Below are 26,912 nucleotides of genomic sequence, written 5' to 3'. Positions count from 1 at the left end.
ACACAAAATGGAGGAAGCTGAGCAGAAAATTGTCAATCAAATATTTGGACTGCAGGAGGGGTGCAAACCAGGAAACAGCGGTTAAGAAAAAGGCTAAAGAAACAGAGAGGGGTCTGTGGAAAACAGGGATGCAGACAAAATCAGCACTGGGAACATACAGAACTTTCAAGCAAGAAATTGCCAAAGAAAATATATATGATAATTCTAAGGGAAGCTCTTTGTTGTTTGAAGCCATGGAGGACGGGAGTATATATTGCGGACTAAGATGTACCGAGTCAAGTACCAAGCAGTACGTTCGATTCGCCTGCACCGCATGAACCAGTTCACGAGGTGCTGCACCTTGCCATTCGTTTCAGCGGTGCAGCAATGGCGCCTGCTGAACCACGCCGTTCGTTTCAAAAGGTGCAGGAAAGGTGCAGGGCTGGTTCATGATTTTGCTGCACCCACTCCGCGGTCGGTGCCGCCTTGGTGCAGGCGTACAGGTGCGCGGCAGCAGCACAGCAGACGACACAGCACATGGGCGCGAGCGCCGTTGAAACCCCGCTTATGCACGTCTGATGTGTCTACGCGAGTGTGGTGTGTATTTACGCCCCAGAATTCGATCATATCTGCAGTTCAGGTCCTCTCAAACTTACGCAGTCCGTGCACATTAGTCGGACATGACATAACGCCTGCACCGCGTCTGCACCTTGGCATTCGTTTCGAGTGTCGCGCTGTGCCTGCACCACAGAAATCGAGCTGCACATTTTCTGAACTTCTCGTGAACCACCGTGAACTGGTTCACAGTGGTGCAGGCGAATCGAACGGACCCAAGGTATAGACACGTTGTGCGGTGCATGTGGAGAAGAGGAAACGGCTGAACACCTCATACTTTTCTGTAAAGGGCTTAACCCTACAGTGCAAAGCAACGGGGCTGATTTTTTTCATAGCAGTGGGGTTTAAGGACAGTGAAGGCTTTAAGCGGGTAGAAATAACCAAACGGAGGTTATCTGATTAGTGTCTAAAATCAAGGCAGGGGTGAAATTTCACCCACCACAAAGTACAAAATATGTTAATAATCATGGCTAGGTGGCGTACGCGTATGCCACCGGCCGATTTAAAGGGTTCAGCCTCATCCATCCATCCATCCATCCATCCATCCATCCATCCATCCATCCACCCATCGTGTGGCGCCATTTTGTCTGCGACTGTCGGCACTGATACAGCGACGATAGCGAATATTCGCTGCTAGGACGGTAACGAAGTGCTGACGTGAGCATGTGTCACAGAGGAAGGTGAGCTAATTTTGCAAGAATATAAAAATATCTTACTCACGGTTGATGCGGGCTGTCTGACTCCCGGCTGTTGTTATGCATTGACAGGTTGTCTTCGTGCACCGCGCATTCACGATGTATTTCACTGCAGTTTGTCCAGATTTGCTGATGAAAGGAAACTCGTACATTGGTGTTTAGTTTTAGGCAAGGGCATATACGCAGCTAGTAAGTGCGAAGTCAAGCGAAGTGCGGATTCGGGTGCTTTTGGTCTGCTTATGCAGACGACGCGCAGTCTGCTCTGATTGGCTACAGCCCAGCAAACCAAGTGCAGCATGCGACGTCATAACCTCTGCCCGGCACTACACTCGTCTACACGAGCCTGCACGAAGTGCAGGTAGAAAAAAATAGCCCTCTTGTTTGTCGTTTGCTGCCTACACTCAACAAAACCGCAGTGTAGAAAGTGTGGTTTTCATGCTACACTACAGCTATAAAAAATGTCTTCGTGTAGGTGGGCGGAGCTACAAGTAAAAAAAAAAAAAAACATGGCGACTTTCTACACTAGCTACACTCGTGTAGGCAGTGTAGGTAAAAAAAAAAAAAAAATAGCCCTCATGTCTCGTTTTCCTGCTCCTGTAAAGCGCGAGCAAAACGCTGGAACTATTTGGCGTAGTAACACGAGAGCAGAAGCTTTGCACGTGCTAGCGCGTGCGCGTAGCTTTGACTGTGCTGCCACAGAAAGTTGTCGTCGGTTAGCGTTGTTGCCGATGTGTCATTGGAGAACGTACAAAGTAAGTTGCTTATTTAGGAACGCCTGCTCTCGACAAAACTTTACATCGAATTGATGTTTGAGACATTTTTGCGGCCCTAGCTATCCGCAAAAGTAAGCTTCTTGGGAAGGGTTGCAATGATCTCGAATAGTCATTTCGTGCGAAGCAACGAAATGCGAAATGTTTCATTCCATTTACATATGTTTCGGCACTTTAGCGCGGTAGCTTATTGTTGAAGAGTATGACTTCCATGTCTGGTTGGACAGAATCCAAAGGAGCGTTTCTTTCCTGTTATGGTTTGACTGGATCGTCTGAGCAAATCAAACCCTCGTTGCGCCTTGCAGAGTATTGCCTTGGCCATATTCGAGAGCTCTTGGATTAAGAAATCTACCCGTCTACAAAGAGCGTTTTGCGACGCAGCCTCTACTAACACTGCCATTAGAGCACGCACACACACAGGCTCGTTGCAACTGTTCATCCGTTGCGATGTCTGATAGAGCATAATTTCTCACGTTTTCTGACCCTACCGCTTTAGCAGATACGGACCGGGAACGTGCTATGTCAGTAGAGACCCCTCTAAATAATTGGCATATAACCACTAGTGTAAATGTGCTTATTTTGTGCTCCTATTTAAAGGCTCAGTGGCCGTGCGCTGTTAACTGTTTTGATATGCTTTGGCATTTAACAAAATAATGTGCTTTCACTAAGCTGCTAAAATGTGTTAAGAGTAGCGTGATCGTCACAGCCATTGTGATACGAGTGTTGAGCACAGGAGGCAGATAAGGATGTGTAACATTTAATCGCATGTATAAAAATTCGGAAGTTGGAAACAACGAAAAAGACCGCGCGCCTGCCGTGAAAATGGTACCTGTAACCATCATATGTTGCATGCATTGTTTTGAAGTAAGTGAAATTCATATATGCTTGGAGAGCGTTAATAGGCAGCAGCAGCAGCAGCATTTGAGTAGCCCTGTGACCCATACGTTGGTGTTTGCTGTAGATATATATATGACTGGCAGCCTTACTGACATATGAAGTGCTCATTATTGGCCCACTCGGTATCATTGTAGGTATGCAGTGACATTACATTGCTGCAGTGTAACGTTTTAGTGCACTGACAGCTTTGCTTGTGTGACCTCCTTAACTATACTTGTGTTCTACCAAATCTCTGCAAGTAATCAAAATGATGTGGGTGGGGGAGGCCTGTGTTCACTAACCTGAACTGAGTGCTAATTTATACTGCTGCGGCTGAGCGTGCTGTCAAGAGGGGGCTCGCCTTACCAACCTTAAAATTTGAAAGGCGCTGTAGTTGAAGGCCAAAAAATACTCAAGGTTAGTGAAAACTACTTATAAAAAAAACTTGTTACTCAGGATGTTGACTTTATTGATAAAGTTTACAGACTTCGTTCTGTAAAGGTGCTGTGAACAGGCACACTGCTCAATAGACCAGAATTCTTTCTTTTACTGTCAAGCCTATTTAGAGTACGCTCAGTTAACCTGAACCCACGTCATCAGTTGTTGGCACAGCCCACACTGGGTGCAGGTTTGATCTCTGGCCATGTGACAACAAAACCATGCCAAGTGAGCACTGGTGGCAAACAAGTGACAAGAACAGGCTGAGTGTTATCATGCTTCTTCGTTCCAACAGTTCCCATACTCCCCAGCATGAAATGGCTGCTCCTTAAAAGTGCTAGAAATTCTGGTCTATAGCAGCAGCTACAATGTGGATCTGCAAACAGACAGTTGGAAATAATCATGAAATTCATTAAATGTTAATCAAATGGCATCTGGAATTTTGGTTGCCATTATACACTGTTTCTCTGGAGTGGTTGTTGCGGATGCATTTGAATACTTGAGTGGGTCCAGAAAATCGGGCTCTTAAAAACTATATAGGTCTAGGTGTGACCTGTGCTGAATGCACAATTGTGCCAGTGTGCAAAAGATATTTTTTGTTAATTTTAATTCTGGGATCTTACGTGCCAAAACCACAATATGATGCAGGATTAATTTTAACCACCTGGCATGCACTACAACACAAGTACATAAACTTTCTTGCATTTCGCCTCCATCTAAATGTAGCCACCTCTGGGATTTGATCCTGATTTCGTGTTGTGGCCATAAACTTTGTGCAAAAGACATATTTTGTTGTGGCCATGAACTCTGCAACTTTATTTGCAAAGGAATGCCATTTGTGTGCCTCCTGTTCAACAAGGATCAAAAAGAGAAATGTGAAGTGGCTGGTGTTAGCTTTCTGGCATTGCTTTCAATGACTGTGCATGATGTTGCAACAAGTATATCGGTTTTATTTTTGAACAGTGGCCACATATATATCATTAACTTGTTGCTGAAGGACAGGGCTACATGGTGATGCAATTCATATTGCCATATTGCTAGGCCAATAAAAGTTACAATGAACTGAAAGATCAGATTCGTTTTTCTGTTTCATTTTTTGACCATCACGCACTGCCTTACACGGAGCATTTTTGTATGTTCTTTTTAAGTACCAGTGAAAAGTTTGGTATCAATATATTTGTATTGAATGGATCTAGACAGTGATGCTATTTATTTCTAAAGTTGTCTGCCAAATTCTAATTGCCGCTAATTATAAATGAAAATTACCAAAAATATTGCAATGAGATGTACATCTGGTTTTTTCACACTATAAGCGCACTGAGAACAATAAAATTAGTATCACCGGCTAGAGCAACTCTCTGGAATTCTCTCGCCATATACATTGCTTATGTTTTTGACAAAGTCACGTAAGAAATTGACTTAATTTTGTAAAAGTTTGTATCTTTTGTTCTAATGCAGATATACAAAATCTAATTAGATATTTACAATCAACAGAAAGAACTGAACAATACTGTTATATATCATCCAATTCATACCAAAATTAACAAAACCAATTTTAGAACCCACATCTCTCCCTAACTATGAAGAAGGTAACCTGCTGCTCCTTATTGCCCAGGCGAAGTGGCAATGATGCTGTGCTGAAATGCTGAATCACATTTTCTTTGTAGCTTGTCAGCGTTGTCTTGCTTGGGCAGACTCGCACAGCTATTTTTAGCCTTGCGAAAAGTGAGTGAGGCAGCAAAGTCCGCCTGTGCACCAGTGTCGACCTTAAATGTCATAGCTTGCGTGCCCACTGTTGCATCAATTGTCCAGTCACAACCCACCGTACTTGCCACGCCACTGATTTGCACAGCCAGAATCTGGAAGCCATGCTCAGAGTCTTCGTATTCTTCGTGTGCTTCACGGTCAAGTTCATTAACTTTTTTCGCTCTGCACCAAACGGCAAAATGGTTCTGCTCAATGCCGCTTTCGCACATCTTTTTCCATGCTGGACCCTTCCTGGGTGGAATCTTGCAATAGGTGCATCGATGGGTGGACTTTTTCTGATCTTCACTTCGATTGCATTTCTCTACGACACAGGCCTTTGCTGTGCGTTCTTTCTTGCCTAACACTTGGTCTTGGTTGGCTGCAAGCTCAGCTGCTTTGCAAAAATATATAGCCTTGGAGAGGCTCAAATCATTTTCCCTCGGGAGGTGGGATCTGGGCCAGTATTTTTTAGCGATGCCTTTCTGATGCTAATACCTTTTCGTGCTTGGTCAGTGGTCAGAGCGACGGTCCGCTCACGTTATCAACGGGACCAGCCGGCCGTGAGCAGTGGATTATAAGACTAGTATAGAATAAGGCATCGCTACAAAATACCGGTCCTGAGATTCTTATCTTTCATCCCACAAACAAGTTGGTCACGCACCATTGAATCTCTTAGGTCTCCAAAGTTGCACGTCTGCGTCGCTATCTGTACGTCTCGGGAATTGTTCAAATGTTTCATCTTGCTGCTGCAGGTGGGAACAGAGAACATAACTTTCGTATGTTTCATTGTGCTAAGGAGTGCAATACTCTTCGAATTTTTGCACGATGACATCGTAGTCTTCTGCTGGGGCGAGCTGAAATGTGTTGTGCACATAAATGGCCTGGCGGGCAACGTGTAGGAATACAGCAGCTTTTTACACACTCGTCTTGCCTGTCGCCTTGAAGTATAGTTGAATGTGCCGCTCCTTGAACTTTTTCCAATTTTTGGCTGCGTTATTCGGGAGGACGATTCGGTCGGGGGTGGAAGCGTTTCCATCTTGGTTTACCTGGGCGAAGCTGGACGACGAGTACACTGCGCATGCGCCACTTATCTGCGACGAGCCACATCTGACACCATGCATTGATTGATGACTGACAGTGAGAGGCTGACACGGTAAGACTGGTCACGTCGGTCATTGTCGCGTGCTCCTTCTTATACTGATCGGGCTGGCCAGAATTGCCAGACCACATAGCGATACAAATAGTAGGTGATATTATATGTAGTTGCTCTACATTTGTGACTGTGACTCTGGTTTGCCAAACATTTTGCCCAATGTGTGCTCATTCAAGTGATGACGTTATGTGTGAAATGTCAAAGAAACAGTGGTCGAGAGCTATTACGTCGGGCATAGCTTTAGCCATTTGCATGGTGTGTATTTTGCTGCCAATTTACCAGCGCTGTCCAGCTCCGACTCGACGGACCAGCTCCTGGACTGTGGACCAACTCCTGGACTGTGGGGACCACCCACTGCAGAGTGGAAGAGCTACCTACGCTCGTGTGCTCTTTTGCATAAAGTTTATTCTCTCTCTCCCCAACAAAGGAATAATAAATTGTGCACTTTTATAGTGTTGTGGGGCATTAAAAGGTTGAGTGAAGCAATGAGCAGCGTAGAATGTAGCTGCAAAGACCCCATAGCATTTGAAACAGCAGCAATAATCACATGCTTCTGTTATACTGACTTTACATTGCAGCATTTTTTAAACACTTAAACCATTTCCACAGGAGGGAAAGCATCCTCTTTTCCCTGTAGTACATTTTTCGCTCGTCTCAGTGCCTCTCCAACCTTTCATTGTTTGAAGCCCATAGTGCCAACCCGTTATACTGTGGGGAAGTCCTGTGTCTGAACAGTGGCCAGCTGTGTGGTGGCACACCTGCACCGGTCTCGTTCCTCTTCCTTCTTGAGATGTTGCTGCTACTTTCGTAAGAAGAGATCGCTCGTGGGAGTGACAAGAATACCCGCAATACAAAGTCTTTGCATGTTTTGCTTTTGAGGAAGTATAGGCACTGAAGAACAGTGCCTTCGGCAGTGTCTAACGGAAAGGAGTCGGATAAATTGGTGCCGTGCTTAGGTGATCATGCGGAGAGTCTGGTGGCATGTGCCCACATTTTCGTTTGTTTCATTTGGTCACCAACTTGAGAATGGGTTGGGGCATAAGAATAGTATTTTTTGAGATTTAATTGAATGCGAGTTGAATTGGTGCCAGAGGAGAATTGAATATTGAATGCGTTTTGAATAATTGTTTTCAAAACCATTAATATGAAACAGTCTTGGCATCCTAGTATTCATAGCATGTTTCTGTTATTACATTGTAGTTTATGCAGTGTTGTTTATTAAAATTGCAAGGGGAACATTAGAAAAAAAAAGTAGCTTCTTTGCATACATAGGGCCCTTTGGAGAGTGGGAATTATTGTAGTGATGTAGTGTGCTCCACCGTGTAACTTCTTGTGCGTTACATTTACTGTGGCTACAGGGATAAAGATTACTTTTGTGCCAATTTAATTTTAGACTGCACACAGTTTATTATGTGAATTATAAAAAGAAATATTAGAAGAATAGTAATGTTTACGAATAGTGACTACAGTGTAGACCACTTATAACGAACCACTTATAGTGCAGAACCGGATATAGTGCGGTCTTTTCAGACTCCCGTTAATTTTCCCATAGCACTCCATGTATACACATATCGCTTATAGTGCAGTTGCGGGAAATGAAATACCGGTTACAGTGCGGCTGCCTGGGAGTACGGAAGTCAGCGGAGACGGCAAATGCTCCCCTCAAACGGGCACCCCAAGGAGTGCTCGAGGAAGAAAGAGTGACGAAGTGGAGGAGAAGGGCACGTGGTGCCAACGAACGGCCAGTGAGGCTGAAGCCAGAATTTTGAGTGTGAGTCGTGAAATGTCACGGCGCGCATAGCGAGCGAGGGCCACGAAACTGCCAACGCCGGCCAACGCTCGCTTCATGATAATGGCAGTAAACGAAACTTCAGGGAGCGGGCGGCGCCGGCATGGCACGGCGAAGGGCGCACGCTGAGACCGTGGAATGTGAGGAAGGAGGGCGGCAGGGCAGCGGATTTCGCCTCGGCAACTCCACCGCTTCGGTGGCTTCCCTCGCCCTCCCTCGTAGCTCCCCCACTTTCGACTATCACCGTGTGCGCCCGCCGCTGTGCAGGCACCGCCGCTCCAGCCGGTCCGGCGCCAGCTCCCCGAAGTTTCGTTTTCTGCCGTTATTGGGAAGCGGGCGTTTGCCGGTGTGGGGCAGTTTCGTTGGCCGGCCTAGGACAGTGCCGCTGCTTCCCTCTGCGCCGTAGCTGCAGCGTGCAAGGTCAACGCGTGACTAGAAAGTAGAGGAAGCATAAAGGAGAAAGAAGGGTTCACTGCCATTTTCTACGCGTCGCTACGGTTGCGTGGCTGAGACGTCGGCACGTACACACATGTTCCGGCGTAATGCAGGATCGGCGACCTTGCCATTTGAGAGAGGGTGAAATTTCCGCCGCGTTTTTCTTTCTTTTTTTTGTTTTGTTCGTGCGCGACATTGAGGGGTCTCTCCTAAGCTTTTACTCTATGGTGGTGCTGGAGCAATGCCGGTTGGAGGCGCCGCCGCGTGATTTGGTTCGAATTAACGAGAGTCAACTGTAAATTGAATGCCAACGTTCTAGCCGCATTCTTCGACTGTCGCATACGTGTGGCGGCTCGGTGCACATGTTTTGCATATGTGCGGGCCTTTAAAATTGTTGCTTTGGTTATAGTGTGGTACCGCTTATAGTGTGGATATTCGCGACTCCGGCGACTTACCTTATAGGCGGTCTACACTGTATTTGATTCAAAAACCAAATGGAATAGGACAGTATTGGATTCGTTATTTGAAAGTTTTGAATATTAGCATACCTCTACAATTGGGTGAAAATGCCACTGATGTGGGTGGGCCCCCTGATTTTTTGCAGCTAAAGGGAATCTACAATCTCGGCCCTTGAAGCAGCCATGGGGGAGGCGACGCAAGTTAGTTCACTGCCGCTGCCGCCGATGCAGTATGTTGGCCTCTACACAGATGAAAACGTGCAGCGTGGACGAGCTCCGTCGCCACCTAGGCCACTGCATGAAGGTATGTGCATAGCACGTGTTCTTTTTGAATATGGAATACTCGTAGCCATTGTCAACCACATTTGTGCTAAGCTGTAGTAGAGCTTGCCAAACAGGATGTGTGTTTAGCCTTGAGGTGGTGAGCCAAAGCAAAGAAAGTTTGGCAGCATTGGTCGATATGGAAAACGGACTTTTGAGCACTCTTGATTTGAGCACTAGACCTAACAACTCTGCCACAAGTTAAGGATGTTTTTTTTTTTGTTGCAACACCTCACAATCTTGACACTGCTTTCCTGGAAAGGTGGTTGGTACTACTGGGCAAGAGCCCTCATTTGTACTGGCTGTGCACAAGCCTATTAGGGACAGGACAGCATATTTAAGCTACTTCATCTTGAGAGAATGTGGTTAGAGGAAGGAGGGCTAATGCTGAAGAAAAATAAAGCAGCAGGGGATGTGTTATAAGTTTTGTGATGATATGAAAGGGGAGAGGACGTCCTCAGAATAGAAAAAGTCGGTAACATTGGCTGTTTCGTACTCTGTGATAAATGGACGTTAAGTGGCAGTGAGCACAACCAGTGCTACGTGAACTATGGAGCCTGTTGTCAAGGCTGATAAAGGGGCCCTGCAGCACCTTTATGCTAGCTGCAGAATATGTCTCATATTAAAGAGACACTAAAGGCAAATAAGAAGTCAAGCTAAAGTGATAGAGCAATGCTCCAAAAATGTCTAAGGCGTCAATATTATCGCTAACAGAGCTTTAGTAATCGAGAAATTGAGGTAAATGCAGGACACGATGAGAGACTTCCCAGGGACACTCAGGTACTTACTCGATGACGAAGGCACTCCTAAAAAAATGTCACTTGTACTAAACCACTCGGATTAAAAACATAATTTTGTTGGATTAAAAGACGGAAGAAAATGCTACTTGTCTACTTATATTAGATTCTTAGAAAAAAAGAACTTTTTGGCGTTACTCTTGATAATTGCATGGGTAGTGTAAAGGTTTCATTTTAGCTCGACTCTGCGCCGCGCGCTTTCGCGTTTCAGTAGTTCTGATATCGCGTAATGCTGCGCTTGTGTTACTGGCTCACTAAACTCGCACTTGAAATTGCAAGCAGCAGAGAATGCCGCGTCCATGTGATGTCGTGGGATGCCTGAATGGTCTGCGCGACGCCGCGTCCAGACGGGGACCAGTTTCGTCGCCCGACGTCGTATTGCTGGAGTCCTTGCTACTGTCGCGCTCCGAAGAGCCGGTGTCGAGGCTGTTGTCGTAGTACGCAACGATGCCATCAGCGCGAGCCCTCAGCAGCATGTCATGCTCATCGGAGCTTAAATTTCTCAAATCGAGCCCAGCGTCGCGAACCAATGTGTCGTCAGTGTCGTCAACATGGTCCATTACGACGAGTGTCGACTTCATCATGTTTACAATGCGGCACACACTTTTTCTTCCACTTTCGTACTGCCGTCAGCTCTTCTTGGCTCTGTTTCTTGCCGCGCGTCTATATTTTCTGCAAGAAAGCCGTAGTGCCGTCTGCGGGCGGCGCTTTCTCACCGGCGGCACAACGTCGCTGTGAGACCTTGGCTCGGGAAGGCGGGTGATTTGAATGGCGCTAAAGGTACGCGGACGCTTCAGACGCAATTTTCTCATAAAATAAGTCTTTTCTTAGCACAAAACAGCAGTTTCGAGGTTTCTGTGATCGTATTTCAACATTCAACGTTGACTTAATATTTGCCTTTAGTGTCCCTTTAAAGAGCTTCTCCTCAAAATACTTTTCCAAGATGTTTTTGAGTGCATTTTGTATGAGCGGAGTTATTGGGAGTCGAAACTGCCGCTGCCATGCCCATGTGGTAGTGATGCAGAACTACTGATAGTACATATCAATGCTATATATAGTTGAATCCCTATTGAAATAACAATCACAAAAAAATAAATATTGATAGTACCATTGATAGCACAAAATCACACGATGTACCATACATAATCACTGTAACACAAAATTGGCAGCATTTTCCTGCTTATTCTTAGCCACATGCTATGCAGACTGCGATAACGATCATAGCAATCTGCATTCTTGCAGAGCATGCATTAGCAAGCACTGCAGGCAGATACCCCTCCGCACCATGGCAGTGAAATTTTTACATGGTATAGCTTTCCATGCTGATAGTATAAGGCCATGCGACAATTGTTAGTGTACAAGAGGAGCGGACTATAAACACTCAACTAAATCTGTTGTCTTGTGTGAGGTCTTTCGTGTTACCTTTTATTTTTCTGTCAGCATCTTACTGTGTGAAAGTTTGTTATTGACCTATCTTGGTACTGCTGTGCATTTTGCCTTTGATTGCATGCTTCGCTTTATCTTGAAAATATAAATTTCCTTTATCGCTTTAACTCATGTTCAGATTGGTTCCAATTTGGTAAATATGTAGCTGTGTTTTGTTTAATTTTCATCATATTATTGTTGACTGCAGACACAAACTGTGTGGAGGGGGGGGGGGGGTCGTCAAGCTACTCATGCCACTTTTTCGCTTGGCACACCCCAAGTGAGAATGGCATACCAGCTGAATCTCCCAAATCTTTCACGAACGAAGTTCATGAATTAGGGCTCATTCAACAATTTTATAAATGGTGTGTCAAGTATTACGAAAAATAAATCCTGCTGTGGAATAGTTTCGCTCGTGGGCCTAACACTCGACTGCTAAATGTCTTGTGATGGTGAAAGGACACCAGAAGGGTACTTGCCTTGGGTATGTTTATGCCGACAAGTTCCTGTAGCAGGTGAAATTGGGAACACTAAAGTAGCTGAAAAAGTCACTGTGTCTCTACTGTTACAACTTTGCTGCTGCTTGTGGTCTCTATGTAAAGGTAAATTGGCATTAAAGGAGTACTACTGACAGGAAAATTTGGTGTCCCCCTTTTCTTGCTTTTTCTTAGGTAGCTGTTGACTCCGTAGTTAGGGTACGAAGCCTGAATTCCTCGAGAGCACCACAAATTAATAATTACCGCACCTTTTGTATGGCCTTCTCAAAGCATGAACGAGGTTACTTCTCGTGTCACCGAAAGCGGAGGTGGCGGTGTGTGGTGATTGAAGGGCATACAATGACTGTGTCACCAAAAGCTGCCAAACTGGCCCCTCCGATCGTTCGTTTCTTTTGGAAACACAGGGGGTACGCTCTGTCCCCTCTTGTCCCATCGAGTGCTGAATGGACTCAGCTTTAGGCACCCTGGCCACAGTATAGGCGCAACCACAAGGGAGAAATCTTCGACGAATTTTTGGCGTTGGTGCCAACCGGCATCACACGGCGATGGCCGGCCGCATAGAGAACAATGCACCGCCGGTTCACGCTTGCTCGGCGCCACAAGACCGAGCATGCCAGACTGCAGCGCCTACGGCGGAAGTGGTGGTAGACACAAGAGGCAAACAAACTATGGCCTCCAAGATTGCTCGATGCGCAATGTGAGCGAGCTCGGAGGCCATTTACAAAGCGAGCTTCCGGCGTTGCCGTCTGCAAGTGCCTCGTCGACGTCCTAAGCAGCCGATTGCTCGCACGTGCTCCAGCCATTGCAAATGGTGCAGCTTTGTACGGTATCACTCTTTCCAGGTAGTGACATGCAAGGAATGCTGAAGTGCGCACTTAAGGCCCGTCCATGTTACTGGCACGGCAACTTGCCGCACGCTGTGCGCATGCCATCGTTCGACGGCGGTTTTGCTCGTGAGCGGCGAGATTTCCTTGCCGTAGACAGGATGGGACCGGGACCCATTTGTGCGGCAGCCGTTCAGCGAAATGGCCAATCAGTGACCGAGGAATGGTCACTTTGGCACTGACGGCAGCCTACCGCCGCTGATCGTTCGGCGGCGCCGATATCGTCGCTAGGCCTTCTCCGGCTCACTCGAAAGCTAAAGCTGACGGCGCTTCGGAATGAATCACCAACGCTCACAAGCCGCAATATTTTCTCACCATTGTTGTCGCTCTTCGCAATAATTATACGCAAAGAAGAATATGGGCTGATATCAGCAGCACTGTCGGCTGCGATGCGGGCACAGCCGAGCCGGTCGTCTGCCCTCGGTAGCCGTGCACTGCAGCCGAGTTCGACATGTATTGGAGCTCTCGTTCGTGTTTAACGTTTGATAGTGGATATCGTTTTTCATACAATGTACAATTTACGTGTCACGTTATCTAGCGGAAAGTATTTTTCTAGGAACAGAAGCTGCAGCTGATGTTTGCGTCGCTGGTGACGGTGGCGCGCAGAATCTCGGTTGTTATTGGCCGGGCGACGGTGCGCCGGCCGAATTGTCGTCTACTTTGGACACCTTTCGCATGGCAGACGTTCTGCGTCACTGGAGGCCGGTTCATCGTTACGGCATGTTTGCCGCTAGCGTGGACACGTGCCTTTATAGCGAGCACGGCAGCTGCTGGTGATGCTATCCATGTGATGTCATTGGTGCTACATTTTTCAGTAAGACAACCAGCAACACACTTTATATGTTTGCACTAGAGCTACGGACAATTTTTATGAAGTTTAAAACTAGAAGTCCTTATAAAGTAAAAATAATTGTTCTGTTAGCGCAACATTTTGCAATACTGGCCAGCTAAATTCGGGGCCAAGGATCTGGCCACATTGCGCCACGCTTCAAATACGTCGAAGCCGAGAGTCTCTTGTGGTTGAGAGCCGTCAATAAACCTCCTTGAGCGTTCATGCCGCGTGCCGCTGGCCGGCACCGACGTCGAAAATCTGCCGAAAATCAGTTCCTTGTGGTTGGGCCTTATGTGTGTACGTGGCAGTGGTATCTGATACCATGAGACCGCCACAACAGGTTTTGGTGATGAAATGGGCAAACTTTTTCACGTCCAAAGCCATGCCGCTCTCGGTGCGTGTTTTGAAACTGTTGTTTTAAAAGCTAATGTAGTTATTTGCTGCGCTCTCGGGGGAATTGAAACTCCGTAACATAATTACTGGGTCAAGGGCTATGCAGTGAAGTAATAAAAACGGGCTAAAAAGTTTCTATCAGTACGCCCGCTACGCCCTGAGCGCGTCCTGCAGGACCTAAATAAAGTTTTTCTAGTCCAGTCCTTTAATGAAGTGCATATTCGCCCCATAGAAAACATTTGCTCAGGGCAAACTTAAAAAAAAAATCTCCTCCCCCTTGGCGTTGTTACCACAGGTTTTTTAACTAATTTTATAGTTCACAGGTTGGCATGTATGGAATGGGGAGTAAAATAATTTGAATTTCAAGTGCATGTCGGAGTGAACAAAATAAATGAGGTGTTTATGAACATTAAACGGCCCCTAAACCACCCAGAGGTCGAAATTTAGTTGTAGTGTTGCAGTTGTACACGAGTCGACAACGAACACGTAGCCGCGAGAATTTTTTGAAATGGTGCCGTAATAGCGGAGTTACATGCGTTTGATGATCGAAAAACGGCCCTCGCTCGTTTTGCTCTTTCCTTCGCTACGGCTGGTCTCTCCTCCTCGCCGATTGCTGCTACAAATGTCACATGACATACGTCATCGCCAACGCGCTTCTCAAAACACTGCCTACTTCCAGTTAAGCCACGTCCACGCTAGCCATGCTAGCAGCACATATGCGGACGATGATACAGCCTCCAGTCTGCCGCGCTAGAGGTGTCCAAAGTAGATGACAGTTCGGCCGGTGCCCCGCCCGCTGCACGATCAATGGGCCAATCGACGACCGCGAAGCTGCGCGCCTCTGCCACCGGCAACGAAAACATCGGCTGCAGCTGAGTGCACGGCTACCGACGGGAGACGACCGGCTTGGCTGTGCTCGCATCGCAGCCGACGGCGCCGCTAATATCAGCGTATTTTTCTTCTTTGTGTACAATTATTTCGAAGAGCGATAACAACGACAATAAAATATTGCTGCTTGTGAGCGTCGGTAATTCATTTCGAAGCGTCATCCGCTTTAGCTTTGAAGGGAACCGGAAAAGGCCTAGCGACAATATCGGCGCCGTCGAGCGATCAGCGGCGGTTAGGCTACCGCACAAATGAGTCCCGGTCTCATCCTCTCTACGTACGGCAAGGAAATCTCGTCGCTCGCGAGCAAAATCGCTGTCGAACGGCGGCCCGCGAATGCCAAACGGCGTGCGGCGAGTTAGCGTGCCGGTAACGTGGACGTGAACTCGGCGCTTCTCGGCTACCCGCTGTTGCTGCGGTGCCGGTGCATGTTATGCGAAGCGTGCCGTGTGTTGCGCGCACGTCTGGAAAGGCCAACACTGTTGCACTCTGTTCGCGCAGCTAATGAGACCGCTAAGCATGACTGTGTTGGAACACGAGCGATTTGGTACTTGCGTTGCGGGCTGTAATTGCGCTTGTGTGCGCTTGCGCACACAAGCGAGCAACACGGCGAGGATGAGCAGGGAGCGTGCGTACGTACCTGCTAGCAGACAAACCGGAAGTCGTAGGTTCTTGTTCGACCAATGGACATCGTTTCCGCCGTTGACATCACCAGATTCCCCCTGCTGACATCATGACGACCGCTGGGGTTACTGGAAAGGCGAGAGGAGGAGGACGCCATTGTTTTTTTTGGTTTTGTGGCGTGTGTTTGGCATCGTTGATCGTGACGGCATTCTGAACTCGATGCGCCTGTTTACTTGCAATGTTCAAAAAATATCTGAGGTGGTTTAGGGGCCCTTTAAGGGTACTTTTGAGAAAATTGGTTTAATGCAGTGGTCTTGGGCCATTGATGTTAAAGCAGTGTACCCTTGCGCTGACTTCTTTGTTATTGCTCTTTGTACTGGATATATAGTGGAAGATACTATACGGGCATGTCATGCCCCTAACTTTGGATGAAAATATAAACCCTGAAATAGTTTAGGGTTTCTGTTTCTCAAAATAAGCTGTGCACCTAACTTTTGAAATGAAAAGTGCCTTTTAAAGAGGTAGAAAACCCTGCTTAGTTGTGCTAAGTTGTATCCAAAGCCTTATACTGTAATAGTCAATATTTGGTTCCCTTACAAAAATTTCGCTTATAAACAAACAGTTCTTTATCTGCATAATGTGATGTGTAGCGCAAGCAAGGCACGCAAGCCGACAGAAGATGAACACACGGTGCTACTAACAACTGATGGTTTGTTGCACGATGTCAATACTTATACAGGGTGTCCCAGCTAAAAGTAGCCAATGTTTTAAAAACGACGGAGTGTGCTAGGAGGCTCAAACCAACTCAGTGGTGTTGAGGGTCGCGTGTCCTAGTCTGTGGTATTTTTTTCGTTTTACAAAGTCAATTAATTAGTGTAAACTAATTGCCAAACTTTTTAAATATTGGCTTCACCAAGAAAGGGCCAATACGAAAGTTGTAGATCACATTCAAAAATCGCTGACTGAAGTGTTTGCAACTAAGTACCATTGATGGAGGTTCTTGTAATTGCCTTTAAGGAAAGCCCGCAAAATACAAAAACAACCGCGTGATAGCACCACTATTTCAGCGCTCCCAGACGACCGATCAAGAAACGAAATCTGCATATCTGTACAGCGTTTCTCGGATGGGCTTGGCGTTTCCGGTGGCCGCAAGGTACATGGCAGCAACTCTCGCTAGTGAAATATGATCGCAAACAAATAGAACATGACAATTGCATTTTCCTTCCCGACTAAACAGTTCTGCGGTCAACATTTACTCAAGCCTGAGCTTCTTTTCTTTTTCTTTTTCTTGCCTTGTGCGTTCGGGCTTCATTCCACAAGTTGAGAGAATGATACGATTGCCATGTCATGTTGAAGTGCGACACAGCTTCATCGACGCTGCTCACTCTATGTGCCTGTTTGCAACAGGGCACGCGAGATAGTAGTCTTGAAAAAAGGCATGCAAACAATGTCCTTTACTGATCGGTCGTCTGGGGGCGCTGAAATAGTGGTGCTATCTCGCGGTTGTTTTGTATTTCGCGAGCTTCCTTTAAAGGGCCCCTAAACCACCAAAAGGTCGAAATTTAGTTGTGTTGTTGCAGTTGTGCACGTGTCTACAACGAACACGTAGCCACGAGAATTTTTCGAAATGGTGCCATAATAGCGCAGTTACATGCGTTTGATGATCGAAAAATGGCCCTCGCTCGTTTCGCTCTTTCCTTCGCTACTCTGCTCGTCGGCTGGTCTCTCCTCCTCGCTGAGTGCTCCTCCAAACGTCACGTGACATTCCTAACTATGCACTTCCGGTTAAGGCACGTCCGCGCTAGCGGCAACTATACCGACGGCGAACCGACCTCCAGTGCCGGAGGACGTCTGCAGCGGGAAAGGTGTCCAAAGTATACGGCAGTTCGGCCAGCGCACCGGTGCGTTCGCTGCACGATTGGCGGGCCAATTGATGACGCACGAAGCTGCGCGCCTCCACCGCCGGCGACGAAAACATTGGCTGCAGCTTCTATTCCACGCAAAATTATTTCCGCTATATAAAGCGATGCATAAATTGTACATTTTATGAAAAACAATATCCGCTGTCAAACGTTTAACATGAACGAGAGCTCCGATACTTGTCGAGCTCAACTGCAGCGCATGGCTATCCGACGGGAGACGAATGGCTTGGCTGTGCTCGCATCGCAGCGGACGGCGCTCCTAATATCAGCATATTTTTCTTCTTTGTTTACAATTATTGCGAAGAGCGACAACAACGATAAGAAAATATTGCGGCTTGTGAGCGTCGGTAGTTTATTCCGAAGCGCCGTCCGCTTTAGTTTTGAAGGGAACCAGAAAAGGCGTAGTGACAATATCGGCGCCGTTGAGCAATCTGCGGCGGTGAGGCTACCGCACAAATGATTCCCGGTCTCATCCTCTCTATGGCAAGGAAATCTCGCCGTTCGTGAGCAAAATCACTGTCGAATGGCGGCCTGCGAATGGCAAACGGCGTGCAGCGGGTTACCGTGTCGGTAATGTGGATGGGCCTTAGCCGCGACTCAGTGTTTCTCAGCTACCCGCTGTTGCTTCCGTGCTGGCCCATGCTCCTGCGAAGCGTTCTGCTATGGACCCTGTGTTACGCGCATGTCTAGAAAGGTCAACACTGTTGCACTCTGTTCGCGCAGCTAATCAGATGCTAAGCACGACTGTGTTGGAACGCGAGTGATTTGGCATTTGCGTTGCAGGCTGTAATTACCGATTCGCAAGTGCGCACAAGCGAGCAACACGGCGAGGAAGAGCAGGGAGCGTGCGTTCCTGCTAGCAGATTAACCGGAAGTTGTAGGTTCTTGCTCAACCAATCGACATCATCGACCCGGTTGACATCACCAGGTGCACCCTGCTGACATCGTGACGACCGCTGGGGATATACCAGAAAGGAGGACAGCATTTTGTGGCGCGCCCGCGGCGCGTAGCGCTGCAGCGTTTGGCATTGTTTATCGTACACGCGCATCGCATTCTGAACTCGATGCGCGTCTTTACTTGAAATATTCAAAAGATATCTGAGGTTGTTTAGGGGCCCTTTAAAGGAAATTACAAGAAGCTCCATCAGTGGTACTTAGTTGCAAACACTTCATTCGGCCATTTTTAAATGTGATCTGCAACTTTCGTATTGGCACTTTCTTGTTGACTCCAATATTTTAAAAGTTAGGCAATTAGTTTATATTAATTGGCTTTGCGAAACGAAAAAAATACTGCAGACTAGGATAGTGATCCTCACCACCACTAAGGTGGTTTGAGCCTCCTAGCATCCTCCATCGTTTTTAAAATGTTGGCTACTTTTAGCTGGGACACCCTGTATAGTATACCAACACACAGCAGGAAGCAAAAAATAGAAATAACATCACAACATAGATGACATACCAGCAGAGCCATCTGTCTGAAGTCGCCATTTAGAAAGGAACAGAATTTCTTTTATGAAAGAGAAACAGATGGACAGCTCATGCAATTTTCTCTTCTACTGTTTATCTGCTATCTGCTGCTTCAGCTATCTGCGTTGAGCAGCACTTGTGCTCTACCAAGCAAAGAGCTATAACCGCTGTGCACATTGTGTGGCAAGTTGACCGGTCATTGCCAGTGTGCTAAATTTGTTCCAATGTTTCCATAAGTGATCGTTGAGGCAGCTGCCTGTCTGTCTGATATATTCTTTGCTGCATGACAAAGTTGTGTTGTTTTTTCCCTTTTATTCTTCCTGTTGTACGATCGATCGTATATATCATATGCAGGGCTCTCTCCAGAAAAATTTTCGAGGGGTGGACAAGATATCCTCTGCCACTCGGTCATGGGGGGAGATTACGCCTTTTTTTTTTCCAATGTGACCTGCCATTTTGAATTGTAGTCGCCAATTTTGCATTTTGGATGCATTAGCCTAAGTAACGTGAGCCAGTGTCACATCTGATAGTGACAAAGAAATGCACAGCTCGCCGTTGTCAAAATGCGCTCGAAACGCGCCGGCGATTCAATTCTGTGTCGGTCTTTTGTGTCTAGCACTTTTGTATCCACGTGGCAGCAGTAATAAATTGCGACTCTAGTTCTTCCCCTTTTCGTTCGCTTCCCTTGCTTTTATTTTTGCACGGCAAAGTATGGTGTTGCAGCTCTCAGATGCTGAGATCTTTCTTCTTAATGATGGTTCCGAAATGTCCCTGCTGCATCAATGAAAGGTCGTGCGGAAAGTCAGAGGTGCCATTTGCCATGATGTGGCACTTCCTGACGCCCGATTTTCTGCAGTCTTTGTTGACAGTGCACTAGGAAAGTGCGATTCCCTCGATTGGACATCACTTTTCTTTCCAACATTTCTTCCCATGATAAAGAAACAAGCGAGGATAGCGAAAAAAAAAATTTTTGCCAGAACCCATCTCACGATGACTGTTGATGGTAATGTGTTTAACTTCGAATCAATATAATGACACAACGTGTATTGCCACCGTCCAAACGAGTTATGTATGAGGCGTGTACTGCAGCGGGACTCCTCTTTCGTGCTTCCCTAAGAACAGACGTCGCCATTTAGCACCGCTACCGCAAAGCCTGTGCATGGCCTTGGAAATCCATGGCGCATCGGTGCGTGCGAACACTTAGAAATGCGTCATGCAGAAGCCGGGCTCCTCTCTCGTACTTCTTTCTGGACACGCTGCACTATCTAGTGGCGCTGCCGAAAAGTCTGCACATGGCCTCTGAGACGAGAAATGTGGCGTACTGGTGCCTGCGAACACTGAGAATTGGTCCCTCGCTTGCCGCACACCCAGTGGCACATGCTCAGTGACCCAAGTTGGCGAGAGGATCATTGAAGAGTGGACCAACCAGTGTATTCACGGTGCAGCTTGCTAATGCATCGGGTTGCTGTCCTTGAGGAACCCATGTGACGTGGGCTTGATTCCGCTCAGCATGGGAGAAACTTAAGGGGTCTTTTTCGTCATTGAAGATTGGCATGCACCTACTGGCACATACTCGGTGACCCAAGTTGGCATCAAAGAGGTTCATGGAAGACCAGCACAGACCGAGTGGCACATAGCCAGGGCTCCAAGCCGGCATCAAACATGGGTCACTGTAGACCCATGACTGGATAGGTACTGCCACGGCCGCTGGATAAAAAAAAAAGGTGCGGCCTGCTGCGTACATCGAAAACGGTGTGATCCGCCGCGGCGCCACACGCCGGGGTCTGTTGTCTGGCATCGGCATAGAAAATGTGTCAGGAACGCGCTCGGAACGCCGTCGCGCGTGCAAGCCGAAGCGTTCCATCCCCCTCAGCTAGCGCCGTTCGGCACAGCCAAGCGGCCGACAATGCAACTACGGCCATCACATTCGCTCCCATAGGAGCGCGCCCGACGCGGCAGGCCGCTCTTTTTTTTTATCCAGCGGCCGTGGTACTGCTGTTCAAAGAAAATCTTTGATGCCAACTTGGATCACTGGGTACATACGACTAGTTGTGTGCTGCTCTTCAATGAACGCCTTGGACGCCAGCTTGGGTAACTAGGCATGTGCCACTGGGAATGTGCAGCCCTACAATGATGAAAAAGGTTCCCTAAATTTATCCGATGCTGAGCGGAATCATAGTCCCTTAATAGCTTTTTCTGGTCACGAAACTCCCGCCTCAGTTTGATATAGAGCCAGCGCCTGCCACTAGGGGCGCCATAGTAAGAGAAAGGCCACCTAGCCGAGCAGCCGTCGCAGGCGGCGGCAGTATTTTTTCTGCTCTGGTCGTGTTGTGGCCGAAAGCCCAGCTTCTTTTCGAATATGAGCAGTTACAGTATCCAAACTTGAACATCTGAGTGTGTTTTCTAACCGAAATCAAGGCGCATACAAAAAGTAAACAATCTCAAAGTCAGCTGGTGGCTTTGTGTGTCAGCAGACGACGTGCATAGAACTCTTCTTACAGAGAAATCTGTCGTTAGTTGGCCCAACCGGCTTCGATTAAAAACTTTTAAGTGACTTTTATGCGCAGTACAAAGAATAAGACATTAGCGGCGTGGCGTTGCCAGCAAACGACAACCTGAGCTCAAGGTCGTGTGCTGTTACTGAATTCCGATTACACTCGAGCCGCTCAGGTGATGGTGACAGATTCTAATCGCAGGTAACATAAAATGTTCTATGACGTCAGAATTAGTTTGGAGCTGGTACATCGGCACATCGTAGCTGTGAATGAAATGCGTGCTTGAAGGGAAGTATTGTCATTCGCATGTATCGTAAGCTTTGCTAGTTTTCATGCGTATTATTCCAAATGTGCAACAAAGTTTTCAAATGCTATTTTCGTTGTCAATATACCCTATGAAAACCCAAACGGATTATTATGCCCCACTGCCTCAGCAGTGCGCTTTAATCTGCACTCTGCAATCTGCAGCAGTGCGCTCTCAGCAGTGCGCTTTAATAGCAGTAATCTCTAACTCGCACGAGCAGACTGACAAGGATTGACGGTTCGTTGCACACAGTACCATACCTCCTTGGCGAACTGCGATGCATAAATTATGGACGTATGCCAAACAGAACAGCGAAGGAGGCGTGAAACCAGTTCTGAAGTTTGATACGCTTCACTTGGGGAGCAGGCGCTTTCAATGGGACAGTAAAGCCGGCGCTGTACGGGAGCAATGACAAAGTACTGTTAATGCTGCGATTTGCCCCATCAGCGTTCTATTAGTCAACTGCCGCAGTGTAAAAAATAAAGTTGATGATTTTCACATTTTTCTTCGTACCATCCAACCGACCATTGTTTTGGGAGCAGAATCTTGGCTAGACCCGACTATCGTAAGCACTGAAGTATTCCCTGACACGTACGAGTGCTTTCGTCGAGACCGCGGTGCACGTGGCGGAGGGGTGTTTATTCTTGTCCATAATAGTATCCCGAGCGTCCAAATGAAATTTCCCGATAATGTAACTGAATCAATTTTTTGTAAAGTAAGGCTGCCGAATGGGAAAACAATTGTTCTTGGGTCATTTTATAGGCCTCCTGGTCCTTGTGTAGAACCACTAGTTAATTTATCCAATTTTCTTGAAACTATTACCAATGAATGCCTTGTCCTAGGGGGGGACTTTAACCTTCCAGATATTGACTGGTCAGCTGGGGAACCAAGGGATACTGCTCGAGGGAGCCTATACTCAACTTTCTTTGATATTGTAGATCAGAACACTTTCTATCAGTATGTGCACGAGCCATCGCACACTGACGGGACAGGTCACGTTCTCGACCTCTTGCTCTGTAACGTACCTGATGTTGTGTACAATGTACGGGTGTTGCCAGGTTTGAGCGATCACAATGCTGTTCTAGCAGATTTATCAGTTCTGTATGTGAAGGTTGCAAAAACACCTAGTCGAAAGATTTATGCCTACAGCGGGGCCAACTACGAGGCAATTAGCACTGCTTTCGAGTTGTTCTTTCCAACCTTTGATGCACTCGCAGATGATCTAGATATCGAACAACTGTGGAATGCTTTCAAACTGAAAATGTTTGAACTACGTGAAGCTTTTGTCCCATCACGAGTTATATCAAGTAGGCGAGCTCGAGACAAACCCTGGTTTAACGCAGAGTTACGTGCCCTTGTTCGACGACAGCGACGAACTTATACAAGGCGTCTAATTCGCCAGAGCATTTGGCATTGCTGAAAGCAATAAAAATTGAATTTATACAAAAGTCTGACATTGCTAAGGACTTGCATTTTTTTAATCTAGGTGAAAGACTTGTCAGGGATACCAAAGAATTTTGGAGGTATGTGAAGCGTAATGGCAAGGACAACAGATCAATACCTGCTTTAAAAAATGATGAAACAATTATTCATGATAATGAGTCTAAAGTTGAAATTTTTAGCCATTATTTTTCATCTGTGTTTTTGCCGTCTAGCTCATGTACTGTCTGTTTTGAATTACCTGTTGAAATAGACCGCATGCTGGGAGTCGCCTTTTATGTCGATGGTATCCGTAAATTATTAAAAGATGTGAACCAGGCTTAGGCATGCGGCCCTGACGACATTCCTGCCGCTATCATAAGGAATTGTGCGGACGCGTTATGCTTTTATTTCACCCGATTGTTCCAGAAGTCCCTCAGTGAAATAGACATGCCTGATGATTGGAAATTAGCTCGAGTCGTGCCTATACATAAAAGTGGTGTGCGGAACTCCGTTCAGAACTATAGGCCCGTTTCCTTAACTAGTATTACCTGCAAAATTATGGAGCATGTAATATACAGTTGCGTTATGGCCCATTTAACTAAGCATAATCTCCTAAGCCAACATGGTTTCAGGTGTGGTTTATCTTGCAATACACAATTGGTAGAGTTTATACACTATTTAGCCTCGGCAATTGATAAGCAACAAGTTGTGGACTGCGTTTTCTTAGATTTCCGTAAAGCATTTGATGTAGTCGCACACAGTCTCCTAATCTCAAAATTAAAAGCTTATAACTTGGATGGTCAAGTAATAGCGTGGATTGCTGAATATTTGTCATTGCGGAAACAGGCTGTTGTTCTGAACGGTATATCTTCACAATATGCATCAGTTACGTCGGGAGTTCCCCAAGGCTCAGTGTTGGGGAGACTATTGTTTTTGTTGTACATTAATGATATTTCAATTGGTATACAGTCTTCATTCAGGATGTTTGCCGATGATATAGATTCCATTTCAGATTCACAAGTCCTACAAGTTGACTTAAATACTATAGCAGACTGGTGTGTGCGTTGGGATATGTCATTAAATATAAATAACACTGTTCACGTCACCTTTACAAGAAAATGAGCTAATCATCCGTGTAGGTATAGAATTAATGATTTTACTCGAAACATAAGCAAGGAATTTAAATATCTAGGCGTCTTTTTTACTTCTGACTTACAATGAAACAAGCATTTTAACTATATTGTAAGTAAGGCAGCATCAGTTTTGGGATTCTTGCGGCGCAATTTTAGTCATTTACCGAGTAACTTAAAAACGCAGCTGTATTTCAGTCATGTACGTTCAATACTTGAATATGGATGTGTTTGTTGGGACCCACACACATCTAAGCTTATAAATAAATTAGAAAAAATCCAGAATAGGGCAGTTAGATTTGTTCTTGGTAACTATAGTCCGCAGCTTAGCATGACAGAAAGCAAACATAAACTTAAATGGCAAGAGCTGAAGGATCGTAGAAGGCATATCAGATTAAAATTTTTCCACGATATTTATTATTCTAAAACGGGCATAAACCGTGAACAATATATCCAGGCACCACACTACATATCTAAGCGACTGGACCACTGTTTGAAGGTCAGAGAATTTTCTTGTAGGGGTGACGTTTTCCGTTATTCTTTTTTTTGTTAGAACTGTTCGAGATTGGAACAGTTTGCCATCGCGCATTGTATACATCACAGAAAATGATGCTTTCTTCCACGCATTGTAATTATTTGTTCATGTATTTAGTTAAGTCTGTAACCTCCCTGCTGTAATGCCCTATGGGGCGATGCAGGTAACTAATAAATAAATAAATAAGTAAATAATAGTATTTGAATCGCGAGCTTTCTTTGAAGCAAATGTAACCGTTCTAACTCGCGAAAATTTTTATGAGAAATAACATTTAATTTTCGCTTTCACTCAGCACTGCTGTAGTGTAGAGCTCAAAAACGATCTGAAAGTTGTATTGACACAGAAAACTGACATCTTGTTTTTTCCTGTTGCACCAAGTTCCTAATGCCCCATTTATCACGGCTGGAAGCCTACTTTGCTTCAGGAAACAAAATTACTTATGTGGCATGGCCCTTTTGTAAGCCGTGCAGCGCTGAGGTAGCAACCTTAAGCAAATGTTTGAATTGTCAATAGCTGTTGCTATCAGCATATGAAATCTGTAGGCAAGAACTCGAACTAAGTGGTTATGCGAATAATTTGCCGTCTATAAATATCAACACACAGACAGTGCAATCATGGTTACAGGTCATAAATATTTTATTGTTTAAAGCAGAACAATGTTTTTATATGTGTTTATGTTCTCAAGGAGGGTACTAATTGGCACCGATTTTATTTGCAATATATAAATGAAACAAATCTTGTAAACAGAACAGTCTGGGAATCACACATGCGTGCACGCACACACAGACAGACAGAGGCTGTCAAAAACATGAGGAATGGCAGCAACGATACAGCGTCACTGTTTATCGTGAAATCGTCCGTACTGAGATGGATGATGGATCAAAGTGCTTCGCGCACACACGCACATGCTTGGACTCGAAGCTGAAATCGTCCGTTTCTTGCAGTGGTGTGGCTCGCTTCCAATTCTCGAAGTGCTCTCGAACACTCGGCATGCAAAATAGCGATACCTTTTCAGTAGTGCCTTTGTAGCCGGAACGGCCCCCCCGGCACACAACACCTGAACGGCATTGTCAGGCGAACGTGCCAATTAAATTGTAGAATGCCAGAATTCGGATCTTGCCTAAAAATCAATCACAAATATAAAGTATGCGTCCAAACTTTCACCCCACGCCGGCCGCATCTGCAGTCTCTCCGGGTGTAACACGGAGAAAGGTGGCGTCTCGGCTGCGGTGGTGCCGCAGTGCGGCGGCTTCATGTGACATATCAAGCTCTCCCATAGAGTGACGGCGGAGTTACGTGACCAGAAAAGTATTGAAGGACTGTGGCGGAATCGAACTCATGTCGCAAGTGTTCCTCAAGGACAGCAAACTGACGCATTAGCACGCTGCGCTACAAATGCACTGGGTATGTGCCACTTTTCAATAACCGTCTCTCATGCCCATTTGTTAGCGAGCTGCTCCATGAATGCACTGTTCAATGAACCTCGAGCCTCTCGCCAACTTGGGTCCATGAGTATCTGCCACTAGAGTGCACTGCAAGCTAGGGAACAATTCTCAGTGTTCGAAGGCACCGGCACGTTGCACTTCTCATTTTTGAGGCCACGCATGGACGCATTTCCAGAAAGAACCGTGAGAAAGGAGTGCAGTTGCCCCGTTTCACAGTGTTTGTACGCACCGGCGCACCATTAATGTTGGAGGCCACGTGCAGGCTTGCGGTGGCGGCGCTAGATGGTACTGAGTGTTCTTGGGGAAATGCGGAAATGGAGTCTCGCTGCAGTACACGCCTCATGTATAACTCGTTTCGACTGTGAAAATACATTGTGTTGCTATATTGATTCAATGCTAGCACATTGCCATTGACAGGCATCGTGAGATGGGTTCTACCACCATTTTTCTCAGTTGTTTCGTGCCCCATTTGCACTACATATCATGCAGTCGTAATATCAACTAGCCCATCAGTCAGTCTGTGTATTATGTTTTGAAAGTCTTTTTTTTCTTTTTTTCATTATATGCGTGCCAACTGATA

At 46.2% G+C, this 26,912-nt stretch overlaps 1 protein-coding gene across 2 annotated transcripts in view; it reads left to right on the top strand.

The window, feature by feature from the left end:
* The first annotated feature begins 1,914 nt into the window (after positions 1–1,914).
* The window catches only part of LOC119437393 (mediator of RNA polymerase II transcription subunit 7), an 83,033-nt gene continuing 58,035 nt past the window's right edge, over positions 1,915–26,912 (top strand). The window contains exons 1-2 of one of the 2 annotated variants that reach the window (XM_037704422.2): positions 1,915–2,041; positions 9,101–9,258. In XM_037704422.2, coding sequence (XP_037560350.1) covers positions 9,138–9,258 — 121 coding nt within the window. In that variant the 5' untranslated portion in view covers positions 1,915–2,041; positions 9,101–9,137. Of the gene's footprint in view, positions 2,042–6,100; positions 6,273–9,100; positions 9,259–26,912 lie in introns of those variants that run through there. The other variant, XM_037704424.2, reaches the window with a different exon arrangement.

This window comes from Dermacentor silvarum, chromosome 1 (assembly GCF_013339745.2).
Source record: "Dermacentor silvarum isolate Dsil-2018 chromosome 1, BIME_Dsil_1.4, whole genome shotgun sequence".
In the NCBI taxonomy this organism is placed as follows: Eukaryota; Metazoa; Arthropoda; class Arachnida; order Ixodida; family Ixodidae; genus Dermacentor; species Dermacentor silvarum.
Note: the sequence above shows the minus strand (reverse complement) of the source record. Positions and strands in the feature narration are given on the sequence as shown.